This window comes from Vipera ursinii, assembly GCF_947247035.1.
Source record: "Vipera ursinii genome assembly, chromosome: 14".
Classification (NCBI taxonomy): Eukaryota; Metazoa; Chordata; class Lepidosauria; order Squamata; family Viperidae; genus Vipera; species Vipera ursinii.
The window spans coordinates 1,006,213-1,022,595 of NC_139527.1; the positions used below are offsets into that span (position 1 = coordinate 1,006,213).

At 52.6% G+C, this 16,383-nt stretch overlaps 2 protein-coding genes across 3 annotated transcripts; one reads left to right on the forward strand and one right to left on the reverse strand.

The window, feature by feature from the left end:
* Positions 1–280: 280 nt before the first annotated feature.
* Positions 281–9,917, reverse strand: ACAD10 (acyl-CoA dehydrogenase family member 10). Of its 2 annotated transcripts, XM_083373836.1 has the most exons (21): positions 9,724–9,917; positions 9,034–9,229; positions 8,604–8,752; positions 8,025–8,219; positions 7,352–7,510; positions 6,962–7,121; positions 6,515–6,656; positions 6,195–6,263; positions 5,928–6,109; positions 5,609–5,759; positions 4,893–5,038; positions 4,295–4,468; positions 3,827–4,200; positions 3,351–3,491; positions 2,873–3,010; positions 2,652–2,742; positions 2,170–2,328; positions 1,795–1,967; positions 1,490–1,633; positions 1,156–1,233; positions 281–895 (listed from the first exon to the last, which is right to left on the reverse strand). In XM_083373836.1, exons 2-21 carry the CDS (start codon positions 9,218–9,220, stop codon positions 740–742), a joined length of 3,168 nt encoding a protein of 1,055 aa, XP_083229962.1. In that variant the 5' UTR covers positions 9,221–9,229; positions 9,724–9,917; the 3' UTR covers positions 281–739. The 2 variants fall into 2 exon arrangements, with proteins under 2 accessions (XP_083229962.1, XP_083229963.1); XM_083373837.1 differs by lacking the exons at positions 9,034–9,229; positions 9,724–9,917 and having other exon boundaries at positions 285–895; positions 8,025–8,172; positions 8,604–8,723.
* Positions 9,918–10,026: 109 nt separating this feature from the next.
* On the forward strand, positions 10,027–16,045 carry BRAP (BRCA1 associated protein). Its single transcript, XM_083373868.1, is given in 13 exon segments — positions 10,027–10,220; positions 10,784–10,945; positions 11,647–11,848; positions 12,188–12,377; positions 12,683–12,796; positions 13,081–13,229; positions 13,330–13,405; positions 13,524–13,662; positions 14,017–14,126; positions 14,337–14,426; positions 14,816–14,919; positions 15,579–15,853; positions 15,856–16,045. Coding segments are annotated over 13 exon segments (1,770 nt in total). The 5' UTR covers positions 10,027–10,138; the 3' UTR covers positions 15,933–16,045.
* The last annotated feature ends 338 nt before the right edge of the window (positions 16,046–16,383 follow it).

Here is a 16,383-nt window from a genome sequence, read left to right on the forward strand (position 1 = left end):
GAATATACACGCAGAGGAGGAAACCCAAAATCTGGTTCCCCCAAATAAAACATGTAGGCTTCTCTTCATTCCAGATCCTTGGAGGGGTTTGAATCCTGAGTTTGGGTTAACAAGGGCATCGCAGCCTGTGTCCGGCTCTGGTGTGAACTAGCTACGCAACACATCAAAGAGACCTTGAAGTAGTTTTCGCAGAAGAAGAAAAATCTTTGTTTCCCAATCGTGAGTGGCTGCCCCTCACCAGAGCTTCCCTCCCTTTGCCCCTTTTATCAGTTTCCAGATAAAAAAAGCAAGCCTGCCAATTTGTCCGCGGAAGTAAAGCAAACAGTACACTTATTGCTGATTTTTCTAGCGCTACATTCTGTAGAACCTTTCGCAGTGTTTATTTTTCCCACGATTTCACCCCCTGCATTATCAAAAATATCAAATCTCACCCCTTACACTAATGGACTACGAAGGCCTCTCTTTGTAAGAAGCCATTGGAAGATTGTCCCCATCTTCTCTCTCCTCACCATCTTCCCAAAGAGAAGCCAAAACCAGCCAAGGGCCCGAGATGGAGCAAGCGCTTCCTGGTGCTCAAAATCTCGCGTAGCAGCCAGCAAAATCAAGAGCAGTCAAGGGCAGCAACTGCATAATCCTTCCACATTCCTCTAGAGTATTGCTGCAAGTAAACTCCAGAAGCCAATAGGCCTTGCTGGAAAGTGTGGCCTCTGCTCCTTAAAAACGTGGCCTGCACGTCCGCTCAGACTCCACGCAGGCCCAGTGAGGCTTTGAGTTCCATTTTCGCAATGGCCGCCTTGTGGACTTCATCAGGGCCGTCAGCCAAGCGCAGGACCCGTGCCCAAGCAAAGGCCTGGGCCAGGGGCAGGTCGCTGCCAAGGCCTGCTGCGCCAAAGGCCTGGGGGAAAGGGAGAAAGCGTTAAAGCATTTGCAAGTATTTGCAGGGTGGGTGAAATCCCCAAGAGGTAATCCCTAAATCAGGAGTAGTCAACCTTGGACTTCGACTCCCAGAATTCCCTAGCCAGCATGTCTGGCTGGGGAATTCTGGGAGTTGAAGTCCACAAGTCTGAAAGTGGCCAAGGTTGGTCCCCCTGCCCTAAATTGAAGGAGAGAAGTTAGGATCAAAGGAAAGTGTCCAAGAGCCGTCCTGGCTCTTACCTGGATAGCCCGGTCAATGACCCGGAGCGCCATCCTCGGAGCCACGACTTTGATCAAGGCAATCTCCAGAGCGGCTTCCTAGATGCATGCAAAGAACAACAGTGGCAAGAAGGCTTTCTGGAGGCTTTCCACAGGTGCCAGGAGAAGGCATCCCACTGGCCACCGTGCCTCTTGCCAGGACCCCCTCCTCTTCCCAGCACATGAACAGCAGCACCTTCCCTTCGAGAGGAGGGGAGGAAGCGGGCGGTGCCTTCTGCTGCTGCTGCCGGCCTGGAGCCGAAAGGAGAGATTGGGGCTCGTGGCGTTCCCATCTGGGGAAGTCTCCCCTGCTCACCTTATTTCCCACAGTGTCCATCAGAAGGGCCGCCTTGAGGACAAGGAGCCGGGCCTGCTCGATCTCCAGGCGGGACTCGGCCAGATCCGCCCTGATGGTGCCCTGCTCCACTAGCGGCTTGCCAAAGGCCACGCGGGTGGCCACCTGCCAACCAAGGTACCAAGAGGAAGGGGTTGCCCCAAATAAGTGACGACTCCACAAAGCTTTTTCTCCCCTTCCCAAGACCCGTGGAATAAGAGCTAGCAAACAGGCAGAGGAAATAGCTGGTCCAAGGGATGCCAAGCTGCCTCTGTAGAGCTGCTCACCCGCTCCTTCATGAGGGCTAGCGCTCTTTCTGCCAGGCCGATCAGCCTCATGCAGTGGTGGATCCTTCCAGGGCCCAGCCGCCCCTGGGCAATTTCGAACCCACGGCCAGGACCGAGCAGGAGGTTCTCTTGGGGAACACAGACGTTTTCAAAGGTCATCTGCCCGTGCCCAGCTGGAAAGGAGACGGATGTGAGAAAGGCCCCTTTTACACCCAGGCTGCTAGACGACAAACTCCCCACAACTCGGAGACTCCCGGGGAGGTTTTGTCTGAACCGACCGCAGAGGGTTGAGGACTGACGGAAACCGATTGCACAAAATCACCAGGCTAAGCTTCATCAGAGTGAAGCTAAGCCAGCGAGGACCCTCGGCTTCACCTGGGGCGTCTTCCAAGCCGAAGACGCTGAGCGGCCGGGTGACGGTGAGGCCAGGGGAGTCCATGGGGACCAGCAGCATCGACTGTTGCTTGTGTCTCGGGGCTTCCGGGTTGGTCTTGCCCATAAAGATGCAGAGCTGGCAGCGAGGGTCCAGGGAACCTAATGGAAGGAGAGGCTTTCTAGGTTGGGGAAAGATACTCCTGAACCCGCCTCTCTTTTCTTCTCCGCTGCTGAACAGTGGAAGTTTACCGGTAATTGAACAGGCTGCTGATTTGGACCAGGATCAATGTGCACCAAGCTTTGATCCCCAGGGAAGATCCTCCCATTGCTTTCTGCAAGCTCCAGGAGATCCTCTGTGACTGCCCATCGCAGACACAAGGAAGCTCTCCTTCCACAGCACAACTGTTTTTTCTTTATTCTGCACTTCGTAGCGCTGAAACTCTGGAAAGAGTGCCGAAACCCAGGGGCACGTCAGAACATACCTGAAATCCACCATTTCTGCCCGTTCAGAATGTAGGTGTCTTGTTCTTTGGTGATAGAAGCCTCAATGTTGGTGGCATCGGAGGAAGCAACCTAAGAAAAGAGAGACTTCCTTGCCGAGGGAAGCACACCAGCCCCTCCGTGCCTGTCCTGGGCCAGACCAGAGTTTCCTCCTCTGGTCCAGCGAGGAAGAAAACATAGTGGGAGGGAAATGGAGACCGACCTGGGGCTCGGTCATAGCAAAGCAGGAGCGGATCTTGCCTTCCAGCAAAGGCACCAGCCAGCGTTCCTTCTGGGCATCTGTGCCGTAGCGTACCAACACTTCCATGTTGCCAGTGTCTGGGGCAGAGCAATTGAAGACCTGGAGAAGGCAACCATGATTATCTGAGGTGGGGTGGTCAAAGAGAGTGTCAACCGTTCCCTGGATCTGGGAAGACAGGCTATGTAAGGCTTCAGTGGGAGCAGAGACGGCCCTTAAGCGTTTTCAGGAAGGAAGATGATCAAGAGGGGGATGGAGAGGAACAGAGCGGCAGCAGACCAAGCGTGGCTGCACCAGGAGGCCGGCAGCGCTCTGGGGCCTGATCTGTTGCTTTTGGGGTCTGGAAGGATGGACGGTCCTTCCGTGATAGAGAAGGCACAAGGAGGATGTGGCCTCAGCCTTCTGCCCAAGCCTGTCCCCATCAAGGCTTTTTCCTGGGTACCTCAGGGGCGTAGACTGAAGTCCCCATCAATTCACATAAGTGGGCAAATTCCACATTGGTCAAGCCTGCTCCATATTTCGCCTCTGGATCTCTCTCCAAGGGCAAGAAAAGATTCCAGAGCCCCTCGGATTTTGCCTTCTCCTGCAGGACGAGAAGAAAGAGAGAAGAAAGAAAGGTGATTAGAATGGAGGAATTCTGAGAGTCCACATCTTAAAGTTGCTGAGGTTGAGAAACTCTGCCTTAATTCCTTGTCCTCACCCTTCCAACCAAAATCAGATTGAGATCGGCTGCCCTTTTCTCGCATCCCCTCTTATTCCTCCTCTGACCGATAAACTTTAGCTTGCAAACCTCTTGGGGCAGGAGGGCAATTCCCCCCCCCCCCATTTAGTCAAGTTATTTTGCAAAACGCCACATCCCTTTTTTATAAGGGCCACCAAGCAAGAGGTTGGTCCTGTTTCTCAAGGACGAGGACTTGCCTTCAGCTCTTCTACCAGAGAATGGGGAGTCCACCTACTCGGGGAAGACTGGTGATCTCGCAGGAGCTGCTCAGACGGGTAAATGTGGGAATCCATGAATTTCTTCAGGTTGTGGTACAGTTCCCGGACGCAGCTCGGCAGGCCGTCCGGAGAGAGGATCAGGTGGGACTGGGGTCCGGGACTCAGCGTGGTGCAGCCTCTCTTTATGAGCAACTTTGGGCCGGTCCAAGTCCCGAATGTCCTGATGGGTGGCTTAGAATTCGGAAGCTCCTTGAAGATCCGGAAGCCTTCCTTGGTGGCGAAGTCCCAGGCAAGGTCCGCCATGAACTCCGGGAGCTTCCCAAAGCTTTCGGCTGCGGCTGAACTGGCCTGGCCTGCGTGGGAAAAAATTCAAGTGGCTCACTTGGCCTGCCTTTTGGGGTTGCAATCTCCCCGTCCCGCACCCACAAACCTACAGAGCAGCATCACCTGAGAGGAAGCGCTTGTAGACCCCCTGCAGGATGGCAGCCATTCTGAAAAAGGAAAAGGCCACGTAGAAGTTCCAGTTCTCGATCGGAGGGCTGCCGCGGTGACGGCAGTACATCTGCAAGTAGGCCTCTGCCGTGGGAATGGCCAGCTGGCTGAGATCGCAGTCGCTCAAGCCTGAAAGAGGCAAGCCGTAGTTAGGCCTGGACCAGGCTCAGGTGGGAACGGCGACCGCTGGAATCGCGGTCTTGCTACCCTGTTCCTTGCCCATGAATGCGAAGAGGAAAAGCGAAGGCAGAAGGAAAAGCCGGAGCCTCTCTAGATATCTGTGGAAGGATAGCCACAGCTGCCCACCTGGGGCTTGCAAGCCAGCTTGTGTAGGAGTCTCCAGCATCCCATCAACCTACTGGGCAAAGGCCTTCAGGCTCCCTCTCTGCTCCAGAGACCGGACAGCCCCTTGTCTGGAAAGGGTTAGGGTCTCCTGCTTGAGCAGGGGGTTGGACCGGAAGACGTCCGAGGTCCCTTCCAGCTCTGTGAGTCCCCACTGCTGTGGAACTGGGAGCCCTCCCTTTACCCCCGGCCCTTGGGAACGGCCGGGCACCTCTTATGACGCTGCAACCCGAGGGCAGGTAATACGGCAGGCAGTTGTAGGCCACATCACAGAGAGGGTTCCCCAGGGTGGAGAGCTCCCAGTCCAGAACAGCCGTCACTTCCATCTTCTCGGGGTGGAAGATAAGGTTGTCCAACCTGGAAAGGGGAAAGCAGCAGCAGCTGCAGGGAAGCTCAGTCGCTCAAGGGCGTCTTTGGCCACACTGGCACCGTAACTCCAACACAGCAGGTCGGGGAAGACTGCTGCCAAGCCAGGTGGATGGTCTTCCGATGACCCTCAGGGCTCACACGACTTGGGGAAGGATCCCAAAACACGTCAGTTTCCTTCTTTTTTTTTAAAAAAAAAACTAAGTTAAGTCAGTCCTTCTGGTTTGGAGGTTGCTAGGGGCTGCTGTGGTTGAGGTTCTCTTCCCTAGCTTTAATGAACTGCAAAGCCAGTTGTTTGGGGGGAGGGAGGGGACTGAGAATGAGGACAAAGGGTGCCCCCCCCTTTCCAATTGGCGCACATTCTGCAGAGAAAATCAAAGATCCTGCATCAGCTGAGAACCAAAGGCCGGAAAGGATACATTCTGAAATATTTCAGGACTGGCAGCACAGAGAGAATTGGTGCCGAGTCTCCATTCCCTCATTTTAGAAAGTATTTCTTACTTTGCTGCTTCTGAGAAGACTTCTGTAAAACCAGCAGAAACACGACAGGTGAGCCAATACCTGAAATCTCCGTGAACAATCGAGAGCTGCTCGCTGGCTGGAAGGTGGGAGGGGAACCATTTGAGGAGCCTCTCCATGGCCGGGATCGTGTGGGTCTCCGTGGCTCGATATTGCTTGCTCCATGTCTGGATTTGCCGTTGGGTGTAATTTCCTGGAACATTATTATCTCCATTAAGTAATGTGTTTGTCCCGTTCTTTGAAAAAGCCCTACAAAAGCCAATGTCCCGTTTTCTTTCCATCGGAGGACCCAGTTTTATTTTAAGATAACCCCAAATACGCGAGTTCCTGGGAGGGAGCAGCAGAGAGGGGCTTTATATACCATGTTTTCCATAATCCTCCAAACCAACAGTTTTAATGTCCACACTGTGGATTTTACAGAGGACGCTGTTCATGGCGCTATAAACCTCCGTCCGCTGGTGGGGCTCAAGCTCTGGAAGAGAAGAGTCCTTGAAGACCCGGCCGGGGCTGTACTCCATCAGGAAGAAGGGGGTGCCGATGACACTAGAGCAACGTCAGGACATTAGCAGAGGACCCTGACGTTTTCAGCCCCCCAAAGCTCCCGCACGTGCAAAGGCCCAGAACTCACCTCGAATCTTCACATAAGGCCAGGACTTTTGGAACAGGGACGCCAGTCTCCTTGAGGGCCTTCAGAACCCTGCCCAACAGAAGGAGAAGCGAATGAAGATGGAGAAGAAGTGCTGGGTGAGGAGGAGGAGGAGGAGGAGGAACATGAAATAATAATCATAAGTATGTGTGGCGATGTCTTGGCTTCTGATGCCTCTTACTGCCAACTAACATCAAGAACGAACACGGCAATCCACAAGGCGGAGAGCTTTCCTTGTTAGCATTTCTGCATATTGGGGAAGCTGGGTGTCCATTTATCGCTGTGGTTGCTGAACTTTTCACCTGTACTCTCTCTCCACCGCGTGAGCAGAAGGCAACAGCGTCCCCGGCGGCTTCTTCCTTAGAACCAACCGATGGTCCCCAAAGGCGACGTAGTAAGTTGGGTTGGACTGCCCGTGACTGAACTGGCGCAGCTCCAGAGAACCTGCGAAGTCGGCAGCAACAGCCCACGTGAAGCAGGCAGCCCCAGGAGACCCCGCAGAGACTTTGAGCTTCCCTCCATTTGATCTTTGCAACTCCGCAAGCTGAGAGCGCCTGGAGATGGTGACTGGCCCTCGTCTCCCGCAGATTGAGAGCTGAGATGGGGCTTCAGCCCAGATAAACCTGGCCCTGATCTGCACCCTTCTGCCAATAATGCTCACTGGTTTTTTTATATGAGCTGCTAACGGGAGCACCACCGAGTATCCCAAACGAAGACTCCCCGTGCAACGTGGGAATATCAGCCCTTACCTTCCGTTTGGGCCCCCAAGAGGTTTTCAAGATACTTTTGCAGAGGCGCCGTGGGGATTTCCATGGCCGGCCTCACAGAAGACGTGTAAGGAATCGCACGACGCAAAGGAAATGCAAGGCAGGTCTCTAATTCTTGAACTGCAGAGTCCACATCCTCGACCTGAGCAGAGGAAGGAACTGAGGAGCTGAAGCAGCAAAGATGCTTAGAAGAACTCTGTGTTTAAAGCACAGTTTCCAAGCATAAAGCAAGCATAAATATCTCTGCTGGGAACAAATGACAAAAATGTAGGGCTAGACATTTATACCTAGAGAATAGTTTCAAGAAAAAGTCTGTCTGAAGGAGGTTGGGCCAGCTGTGGGAAGACTAGCCCTAAACCTTCACTTTTTCACCTTTAGGGTCTTAATGCCCAGTTGGCTGGCAGCTTTCAGGTTTTGTCCAATGTCATCCAGGAAGACGGACTCCTTGGCCAGGACACCCAGGCGCTCCAAGCACAGCTGGTAAATGCGAGGGTCGGGTTTACACACCCCTTCCCGACAAGATTCCACAATCTGGGAGACAAAAGACAAACGCCCAGATGATCAGGCAGGAGGGGGTAGACAAGGGATTCCGAAATAAAGTAAATGGGACCGAAAAAGCAAATGGCTTCTTGTGTTTCATCTGAGGTTTCAGGGTTATGTTCTTCCCTCAAGGTTTGGCTTATGATCTTAAAGATATAAACCAAGCAATAACAGAATGTACTCCTTAATCCAGCTGATTAATGGAGTAAGAACTTTGGCTAACCACAGGCTCCCAAATATTTTTTTTAAATATTACTTTTAGCAAAGGCAGTTAGGTAATCATCAGTTGAACAAGGAGATCAGAGGGGTCCAAACAGCCAAGATCCTGAATCTTTCTAAGATATTCCATTACACGAGCAACGTAAAGAAAAATAAAATTCTTTTTCCTTCATGAATACTGCGTACCTCTGTGTAAGTTTAGGCAAGCACGACTGCTAAGCTACAACTACCATAATAAAGTAATGGCCCCAAGGAATGGGATGTTTTGTGGAGCACAAAAACTCACCACATCAAATTGCTTTCTGTCTATAGGCAGAAAACTCTCTCCACTTTCTAGATAAAAGTTATTGGTCAAAACGGCTGTCTTGAGACCTCTGGCTCTGATGCTCTTCAGGGCCTCGGTCATAGCAGGGAGCTGATCTGACATCTGTACCCTGGTTAATTCAAAAAGGAAAGAGTCTGCTGGAACAGAAGCATTTGCCTGGGGAGGGAAAGAGACATGTTGGATGGTGTGCGTTTTTTCAGCGAACAAGTAAACAGCAATTACCTTACGTAGTTTATACATTCAACTGTAGTTTTTCTTCTTTTTCTTTTTCAGCTAGAAGAAAACTAGCATAGTTGCTGAGATCGCATGGTAGCCATGAACTGTTTTAAATTCCCAAAATAGGGATAGATCTTTTCTGGTTGAGCTCATCCACTCTAACCCGTGGCATTACGGAAAAACAAAACGGGCTTGTTGACAAAAAGGATGTTAACACTGAGGCTGTTCATCCATGGGGCTATCCTAAGGTGTTTCCACATACCTTCAGCTCGAGACCTCCTCCCTTACTCATCCCACAGGGATCAAAGGGAAAAACTGGCTTACAATCCTGGAACACTGTTGTCTGAACTCCTGCAGAAATTCTGCACACTTCAGCTGCCCTCTCATGTATCTCATCCAGGGCCTGTCATCACCCCCGGATCTTAAGGCCTGTTTGATGGTGCCGGCGGGGACACGATTCCGAATCTCCCAATCTAAATAAAGGCAGGAAGTCATAGGTATCTTTCAGGACACAAAAGATTTAAGAATAATGTGCTGTTGTAGTGCAATTAAGCAGCACAGGAGCAAAACCGACACCAAGAAAGGTTCAGGAATTACGGTTTGTGCTGGTGCTCAGCCACGGAAACCATTTTTAGTTTCAAAATGATTCTCTCTGCTGCTCCAGAGGGTGGGAGAAATTCAAGAGCTGAAATTTCAAACAGAACCAGCAGAGGGAAGAGAAGGTGATGGTATGAACTCTGGGAGAATCACCTACCCATTGCCAGTTTGTATGGGGAAGGAAGGAGAACGCCACCCATGTCGAAAATCACCGCTTTGTAGGGACACGATGCGTAATTCCTCCACCGGGCCACGTCTGGGGGTTTGTGCCAGGAAGAGCAAAGGATGTGTAACTTCCATGCAGGGCAGCCGCAAAAGGCTTGGAAAATTCCTCTGAAACCCATGCTCTGGCACTGCGAAGGTCAAGGGAGAGGGAAAGGCTTCAAAGACTTGTGCAAAACATGTACTATTGTGTAGATTTGTTAAAAATCCCATCGCTTCTTACGGGCCAGTGTTTCTAAGCCTTGGCCACTTGAAGATGGGTGGACGTCAACACCCAGAGGTCCCTTGCCAGTGCCGGCTGACCGGGGAATTCTGGGAGTTGACGTCCACCCACCTTTAAGTGGCCAAGGCTGAGAAATACCGTTATAATAGCATCTTCTATCTAGAGGCTCTCAAAACAGCTTCAGAAAATCAGGGGTCAGAGAGGTCCCCCCCGGGAGGTCCCTTCCCACCGGCCCCACAGCCCAGAACACGGGGGGGGGGAACCTGGGGGCAGATCCAGCTCGGCATCTCCGGCCTGTTGACGCCCCAGGAAGGGCTTCCCCGCCCGACCTCAGCCTTCCTAGCCCCCGACCGAGGCGCTGGACTCCAACTCCCATTGTCCCCGGCCAGCCACCTCTTCTACCTCTCCCCTGGCTGGTTCCTCCTCCTCCTTCAGAGTCAATCAGGGCTGTTTAAAGCAAAGGACACCGTGCTTGGGGCGACTACACCGCCCACCCTCCGCAGCCAAGACCTCCCACGCTGCACCCCCGCCCGCTCCCCGCCCGGGGAAACCTCCGAGCCGCAGCGCGTCCAGGGCGGGCCAGAGGAGCCCTTCCGGGTTCGGAAGAGGGGCGTCATCGGCCACGCCCCCCCGCGTGACCTCCCGGCCGCGCCCCCTGCGGCCCTCGGCGCCTGCGCGCCGCCCCCGTGTCAAAGGTCGCGAGGGCGGAGAGGCGGAAGCGCCGGGCAGTCCGAGGCGGCGCAGGGCTGGCTGGCCCCGTTTCCCTCCCGCCCCAGCTGGAGCCCCGCAGGCCCGGCACCCTCCGCGGGGCGGCCCTATGAGCGTCTCCCTGGTGGTCCTTCGCTTGGAGCTGGCCGAGTCTTCGCCCGTGCCGGGCGGCTTCTCTTACGGCGGGGCCGGTGAGGGCCGGGGGGCGCCGAGGGGAGGCGGAGGGGGGGCTGCCAGAGGGATCTGGGCCGGGTAAATCAGCGTTTTTCAAGCTGGGGAACGTTAAGACGGGTGGACCTCCATTCCCAGAATCCCCCAGCCAGCGCAGCTGGGAATGGAAGTCCACCCGCCTTAACGTTCCCAAGCTGGCTGGGGAATTCTGGGAGTTGAAGTCCGCCCACCTTAACGATTTAGTGTCAAAATCGTTAAAGTGGGTGGACTTCAACTCCCAGAACTTTTAGAGCAAGGTTTGTCTGGCCCTCTTTATGGGTCACACACATATCTGGCAAACTCGGCTCTCAGCCCTCTCTGGCCCTCTTTATAGGGGACACACACAGAGACACACACACCTGGCAAACTCAGCTCTCAGCCCTTTTATAGGCCAAAGGTGGAAGTGGGGGAGGAAGGGAGGTGTCCGAACAGCCCGTGGCCTAACTAGCTCGGCGCACTGAGCTGCTCAGGTTTAGCTGGTCTGGTTTGGCCAGGTTGTGTTGTGCGGAAACTCTTTAACAGCCATGTCAATCCTGCTTCTCAGCTACTGAGATGTCTAATGAGGCAATGCAGGAGACATCGCTGGCGGCCGCTGCGGTGAGCTTGGAGGGCAAGGCGCCCGTGGAGAGGGCGGCCATAATCCACCAACACATCGGCCGGCGGGAAATGACGGACGTGATCATTGAGACAATAAAGCCGGATCCAGGTACCTGTGACGTGCTGCTTTGTGCCCCAGTGCCAAGCATGAGGAACGATGCATTTCTCTAGAGTGTAAAGGATGGTTGGCATAAGCACTATTTGATTGGAATTATGTTTATTTCAAAGTGTATATTTGCATATATGTGTGTATGTCTGTCTGTCCGTCCACCCACCCATCCTCCTTGCTTAATAAGGAGCAGTTGAAGGGCTGACATAACCTGCCTTCTGAGGTCAGCTTGGCATCGAGCTGCTTAAGCAAGAAATGTGGGGGTCTTTTTTTTTCCAGAGTCAGATGGTTGAATAGATTCAGTTGCAAGCAACTTTTTGTGAGCTTGTTCGTAAGGCACCATTTCAAGCAGTTCTTGAAGCCTGCTTTTTAATTTTGTATGATTGTAGGAATCAATAAGACTAAACCAATGGTCAGAAATTATACCTCCCTCTGGATTGTTACTGGCAAGGTTTAATCTTCTCGTACAGCATCTCTCAGAAATATGAGCTGATTTTCTGAGCAGCTGTTCTGGATTCAAAATGTTGATGGGCTGTTTATATACTGATAAAACATTTCTAAGAATTTTTCTGCCATTCGCCTGCCCATTGCCTCAAAGCAGTGCCTTGCCCTTCAACAAGAAAAGATTTTAAATTAAGTATGGGTTGCAGCTTGGAAAGTGTCAGGTTTCTAACTTGCCTGTTTTTGGATTTATGAAAAAGATGGGGTGAAATCGATGATGGAGAAAGCTGGCGCAGCTGAGGCTTCCTCCCCTGAGGATCCCAATAATCAGGATGGCCAGAGTGGAAGCAGTGGGACTACACCAGATTCTCCGTCAAAGCAGCTCCCTGACCAGATTTCCTTTTTCAGTGGGAATCCCTCTGTTGAAATAGCTCACGGCATTATGCACCTCTACAAGACAAAGTAAGAAAGCAGGACTCACACTAGATGCTTTAAGGCAGGAGTCTCCAAAGTTGGCAACTTTAAGATTTGGGCACTTTAACTCTGGGGAATTCTGGGAGTTGAAGTTCACAAGTATTAAAAGTTGCCAACTTTGGAGACCCCTGCTTTAAAGGATCTGGAAAGCTGCCATCACTATGAAACTCCCCTTCCTTTGAGAAGGAAAGGCTGTGGCTGAAGGGGAACTCTGGGAGTTTTGAAGTCCAGACATCTTAAATTAGTTAAGATTGGCAAATACTGCATTATAGAGTCAGAAAAAAAAAGAATGGACTTGCTGACGGGTCTAATTCTTCCCTTGTGCAGCAAAATGACCTCATTAAAAGAAGAAGTGCGGCGTAGCGCCATGCTGTGTATTCTCACAGTCCCTGCCACAATGACCAGCCACGACCTCATGAAGTTTGTGGCTTCTTTTTATGACGTCATTGAACACATGAAAATCATCCGAGATTCCACCCCAAACCAGTACATGGTCCTCATCAAGTTCCGGACCCAGGTAAGAACAAAGAGTGACTCCAGCTTTGGGCTGAAGGCTCCTTCCACGCCTCCCATCTCGTTCTGATCCAGAAACACGTACGCTGCATATCCGCTCTCGCAACTCAGGGAAAACCGGAAGTTCTTGGTAGCGGGGCTAGAAAGTCCAGAATCGTGAAAGAGGCAGGGGCTTTGTGAGTGAGTGCCAGTGGCCTGGGAACCGCTCATCCTGTATGGCTTGTTTTTTGAGGAGGGGGTGGATGGCTGAGGGAAGCAGGCCTCTGACCCATTGCAGCAATTTGTGTCCCTCCTCTGACTTCTCTGCAGGCAGATGCGGACAGCTTCTACATGGCTTGCAACGGTCGGCAGTTTAACTCCATAGAAGAGGACATTTGCCAGCTTGTCTACGTCGAAAGGGCAGAGGTTTTCAAGTCAGAAGATGTGAGTGGTCTCTTGTTCTCCGTTTCCTTTCTAGGGGCTGGGGTCTCTCCCCAGCTAGGCCTGCAGATTGGGGGAGTTACGGTGGGGATATGCGACGATGAGGCCCCGCAGCCCTTTCTGGCACTCCAGAGGAGGCCTGGATGTGTCCTAGGCTGCCCGGCAGAACAGCTTGCAAAAGATTCCAGTCGCTGTTCATTGCTGGCTGGGGAATTCTGGGAGTTGAAGTCCACAGACCTTCCAGTGGCTGGGGAAAGACTGAGGTAAGTTGTCTCCTCCCCATGCAGGGGGCCAGCCTCCCCGTCATGGATCTGACCGAGCTCCCCAAATGCACCGTCTGCTTGGAGAGGATGGATGAATCGGTCAACGGGATCCTGACCACGGTCTGCAACCACAGCTTCCACAGCCAGTGTCTGCAGCGGTGGGAGGACACCACGTAAGAGCCTCACGGGGGAGGATCAGTGGGGATCCAGGAGGTCAAAGCCAGGCGGCCTGGTTTGGGATCCTCAAGGCCTTCTCCCGTCTCCCTTCTCCAGGTGCCCCGTCTGCAGGTACTGCCAGACTCCAGAGCCTGTAGAAGAAAACAAATGTTTTGAATGTGGAGTCCAAGAAGTGAGTCTGGATCCACGTCTGTTCAGAAATCAGCAATGTTGCTTCTTCAGAAATAGGATCTGGGTGTTCCTTTTTTTCTGCCCTGGACTTCAGTTGTGTTGTTCCTTCTGTTGTGCAGAACCTTTGGATATGTCTCATCTGTGGGCACATTGGGTGCGGGCGTTACGTGAGTCGGCACGCGTACAAGCACTTTGAGGAGACACAACACACCTACGCCATGCAGCTGACCAATCACAGGGTCTGGGACTACGCCGGTGGTAAGCCCTGCGCCATAGACCACCTCAGAATGGGCCGCCTCCTTAACGAGAGGAGGAGACCGTTGGTCCATCTACTTTGCTGTAAACAGAGCTGGCTCCATTTTGGGGAGAGAGGAAGTCTTGCAGCCTTTGGGTGGGGAGAAGTTAAGGGTGACCACGACCATCTCTTCGCCTCATGGATCTGGAAAAGAGCTATGAACTCCCCTTTCCAGGTTCTCAGCCAGGAGAATCTTCCCCCTTAACACACACCTGAAGGCGGGCATAGTTGGAGGTGGCACCTGAGTGGCTTGGACCTGGACCCCGATTCGGAGCTTTGCCTCAGGACGACCAATTGGTTCTTTTTCTTTTCGCCAGACAATTACGTCCACCGTCTGGTGGCCAGCAAGACAGACGGGAAGCTGGTTCAGTATGAATGCGAGGGGGATGTGTGTCAAGAAGAGAAAATTGATGCCTTACAGCTAGAAGTAAGCATGCCCCGTTGCTCTTCCTAGATGGTTAGTTTGTGGAGGTTTTCATGGCTAGCTTGATGGATGCTCCGTAGAACCTTTTTCACAGTCTAGGGTTGTCTTTCTTGAACGTAACTTGGGGACGGGAGAGTTCTGGCATGAGATCCCAGCTCTCCTCTAGAGAAAGTGAGGACGGCTTGCCCCCTTTTTCTCTTTCTCTGAACTCAGTATTCCTACCTGCTAACCAGCCAGTTGGAGTCCCAGCGCATCTATTGGGAGAACAAGATCGTCCGAATCGAAAAGGACACAGCCGAAGAAGTAAGTTCCTTCCAAATGCTTTAATTCCTGTGGACAGCAGGAACCTGGTTTCAGGTCAGGTTGGCCCCCTTCCATTTTTGAACGCATCCCGGATTTCAGTCTCCCCCTTTGCCCCTGGGGTCTCAGTCCAGCCAAGAAGCCCCTTGTGAAGGGCCCAAGAGCTTGGAGGTAGCTCTTGGTCCCAGGAAACCATTTCCTGGGCTGGCCTCTTCTCTCTCTGCGTCTGTCTTTCCTCTTCCAAAGTGGAGCCAATCCTTTTCTGCCAACCCAGAAAACATCCAGAGAAGAATGGCGAGCAGTTGCCCTGGGGACCCTGAATCTGATTCTGAGCCATGCAAGAGCACCCATCTCGACTTTAAAATACCTTTTTTTGAAAAAATTATTTACAGATCAACAATATGAAGACAAAATTTAAAGAGACCATTGAGAAATGCGACTCGCTTGAACACAAACTGAACGACTTATTGAAGGAAAGGCAGTCGCTTGAAAGGAAGTGGGTAACTTTCAGAACTTAGTAGTGGGTCCGGGTGCAAAATGCATCTTGTCTGTGATTGTGACTCTAATCCACCCCTGTGGATCAGTTTTCCTCTTGGTCAGGAATTAACTTCCTTAGGAGCAACGTGCAGTAGTCCTCCACTGCAATGGAGCCTGCCCGTTAATGTCATAAAATAGGCCAATGACGTGGCCCGGGGTTTGTTTTTGCAACAGCCTCTAAGCAAATGCCGCAGTTGGTCAGGGAGCCAGTGGTTCGGGACGGGCGTTGGCTTTGCTGAAAACTGGAAGGGCCACTTTGGGCAAAGCCCTTGTGAAATGCCCTCCTCACTTGATTGCAGGATGCTCCAAACCGCTGTAAATGAAGCCGGGTTGCCTAGCACTTGAGTTCCGGTCATGTGAATTTGGGAGGGGGGGGGCAACTGTCAGAATAATTCCCCTCTTTTGGATCAGCTGCAACTTCTAACAGTTGTTAAATGACCTGTCAAAACTTGAGGGTTACCCTATTAGGCCCTGGAGGGGTGAAATAGTTCCCGGTGCAGGGGGCGGCTAGACTTTAGAGAGGCCGCGTAGGAATTCCTGCTCCTTTTATATCTCACTAAAGGTTTTTGGCTGCCGCCTCAGTTTCCCCTTTCTCCTCCTCCTTCCCCCCCCCCCCAGATGCACCCAGTTAAACACCAAGCTGTCCAAGCTGACCAGCGAGCTGAAGGAAGAGCAAGAGATGAACAAATGCCTGCGGGCCAACCAGCTCCTGCTCCAGAACAAGCTGCGGGACGAAGAGAAGCTCCTGAAGGAGACTTGTGAGCAGAAGGACCTCCAGATCTCCGAGATCCAGGAACAGCTCCGTGACGTCATGTTCTACCTGGAGGCCCAGCAGAAGATCAACCACCTGCCGGCGGAGGCCAGACAGGAGATCCAGGACGGGCAGATCAACATCCCTCTTCGGCGGGTTCCTCCGCGGGGGGCAGCGGGAGGCCCCCCTCCCGCAAGGGAAGAAGCAAGAGGGGCAAGTGACCGAACGAGGCCGGGGCAACGGAGGTGACTGCTCTTGGGCACAGGAAGGGTGTCCGGAGGGCAAAACGAGAGTTGTCTGTTTTGGCAAAAATGGGCTGGAAAACCTAGCCAGGGATGAGTGTCCAGTTTCTGGGTCTTTTGCGCTAAACCCTCGGCCAGCGATGGCTGTGAAGGCGCCTTTTCCTCTACTAGCTAGCTTGCCGTAGGCTCTCTGTAGTGATCTCCAAACCAGCTGCCGGGCCTTCTTTCCCCCTCCCCCCCCGCTGTTTCCTTGGGAACGCCCTCTTCCAGCTCCAGATGTTTTGCCCTCGTTGAAAACGAGCGCGGAAACCAAAATGCTGGCCGAGACGTAGGTTTTATTTTGGAAGGAGCAGGCAGGGCTGCTGCCGCTTGACGTCCATTGGACGCTGAAAGTTATACCCGAATGTAGGCTTCCCACCCCAGGATGAGG

Coding starts and splice junctions, on each gene's coding strand:
- ACAD10 (XM_083373836.1), bottom strand. CDS start 9,220: ATGGGTTTCAGAGGAATTTTCCAAGCCTTTTGCGGCTGCCCTGCATGG. Junction 5,760..5,927: donor GGAGGATTATGGAAAACATG/GTATATAAAGCC, acceptor ATAATGTTCCAG/GAAATTACACCCAACGGCAA. Junction 3,011..3,350: donor CTTCAGTCTACGCCCCTGAG/GTACCCAGGAAA, acceptor TGCCTTCTCCAG/GTCTTCAATTGCTCTGCCCC.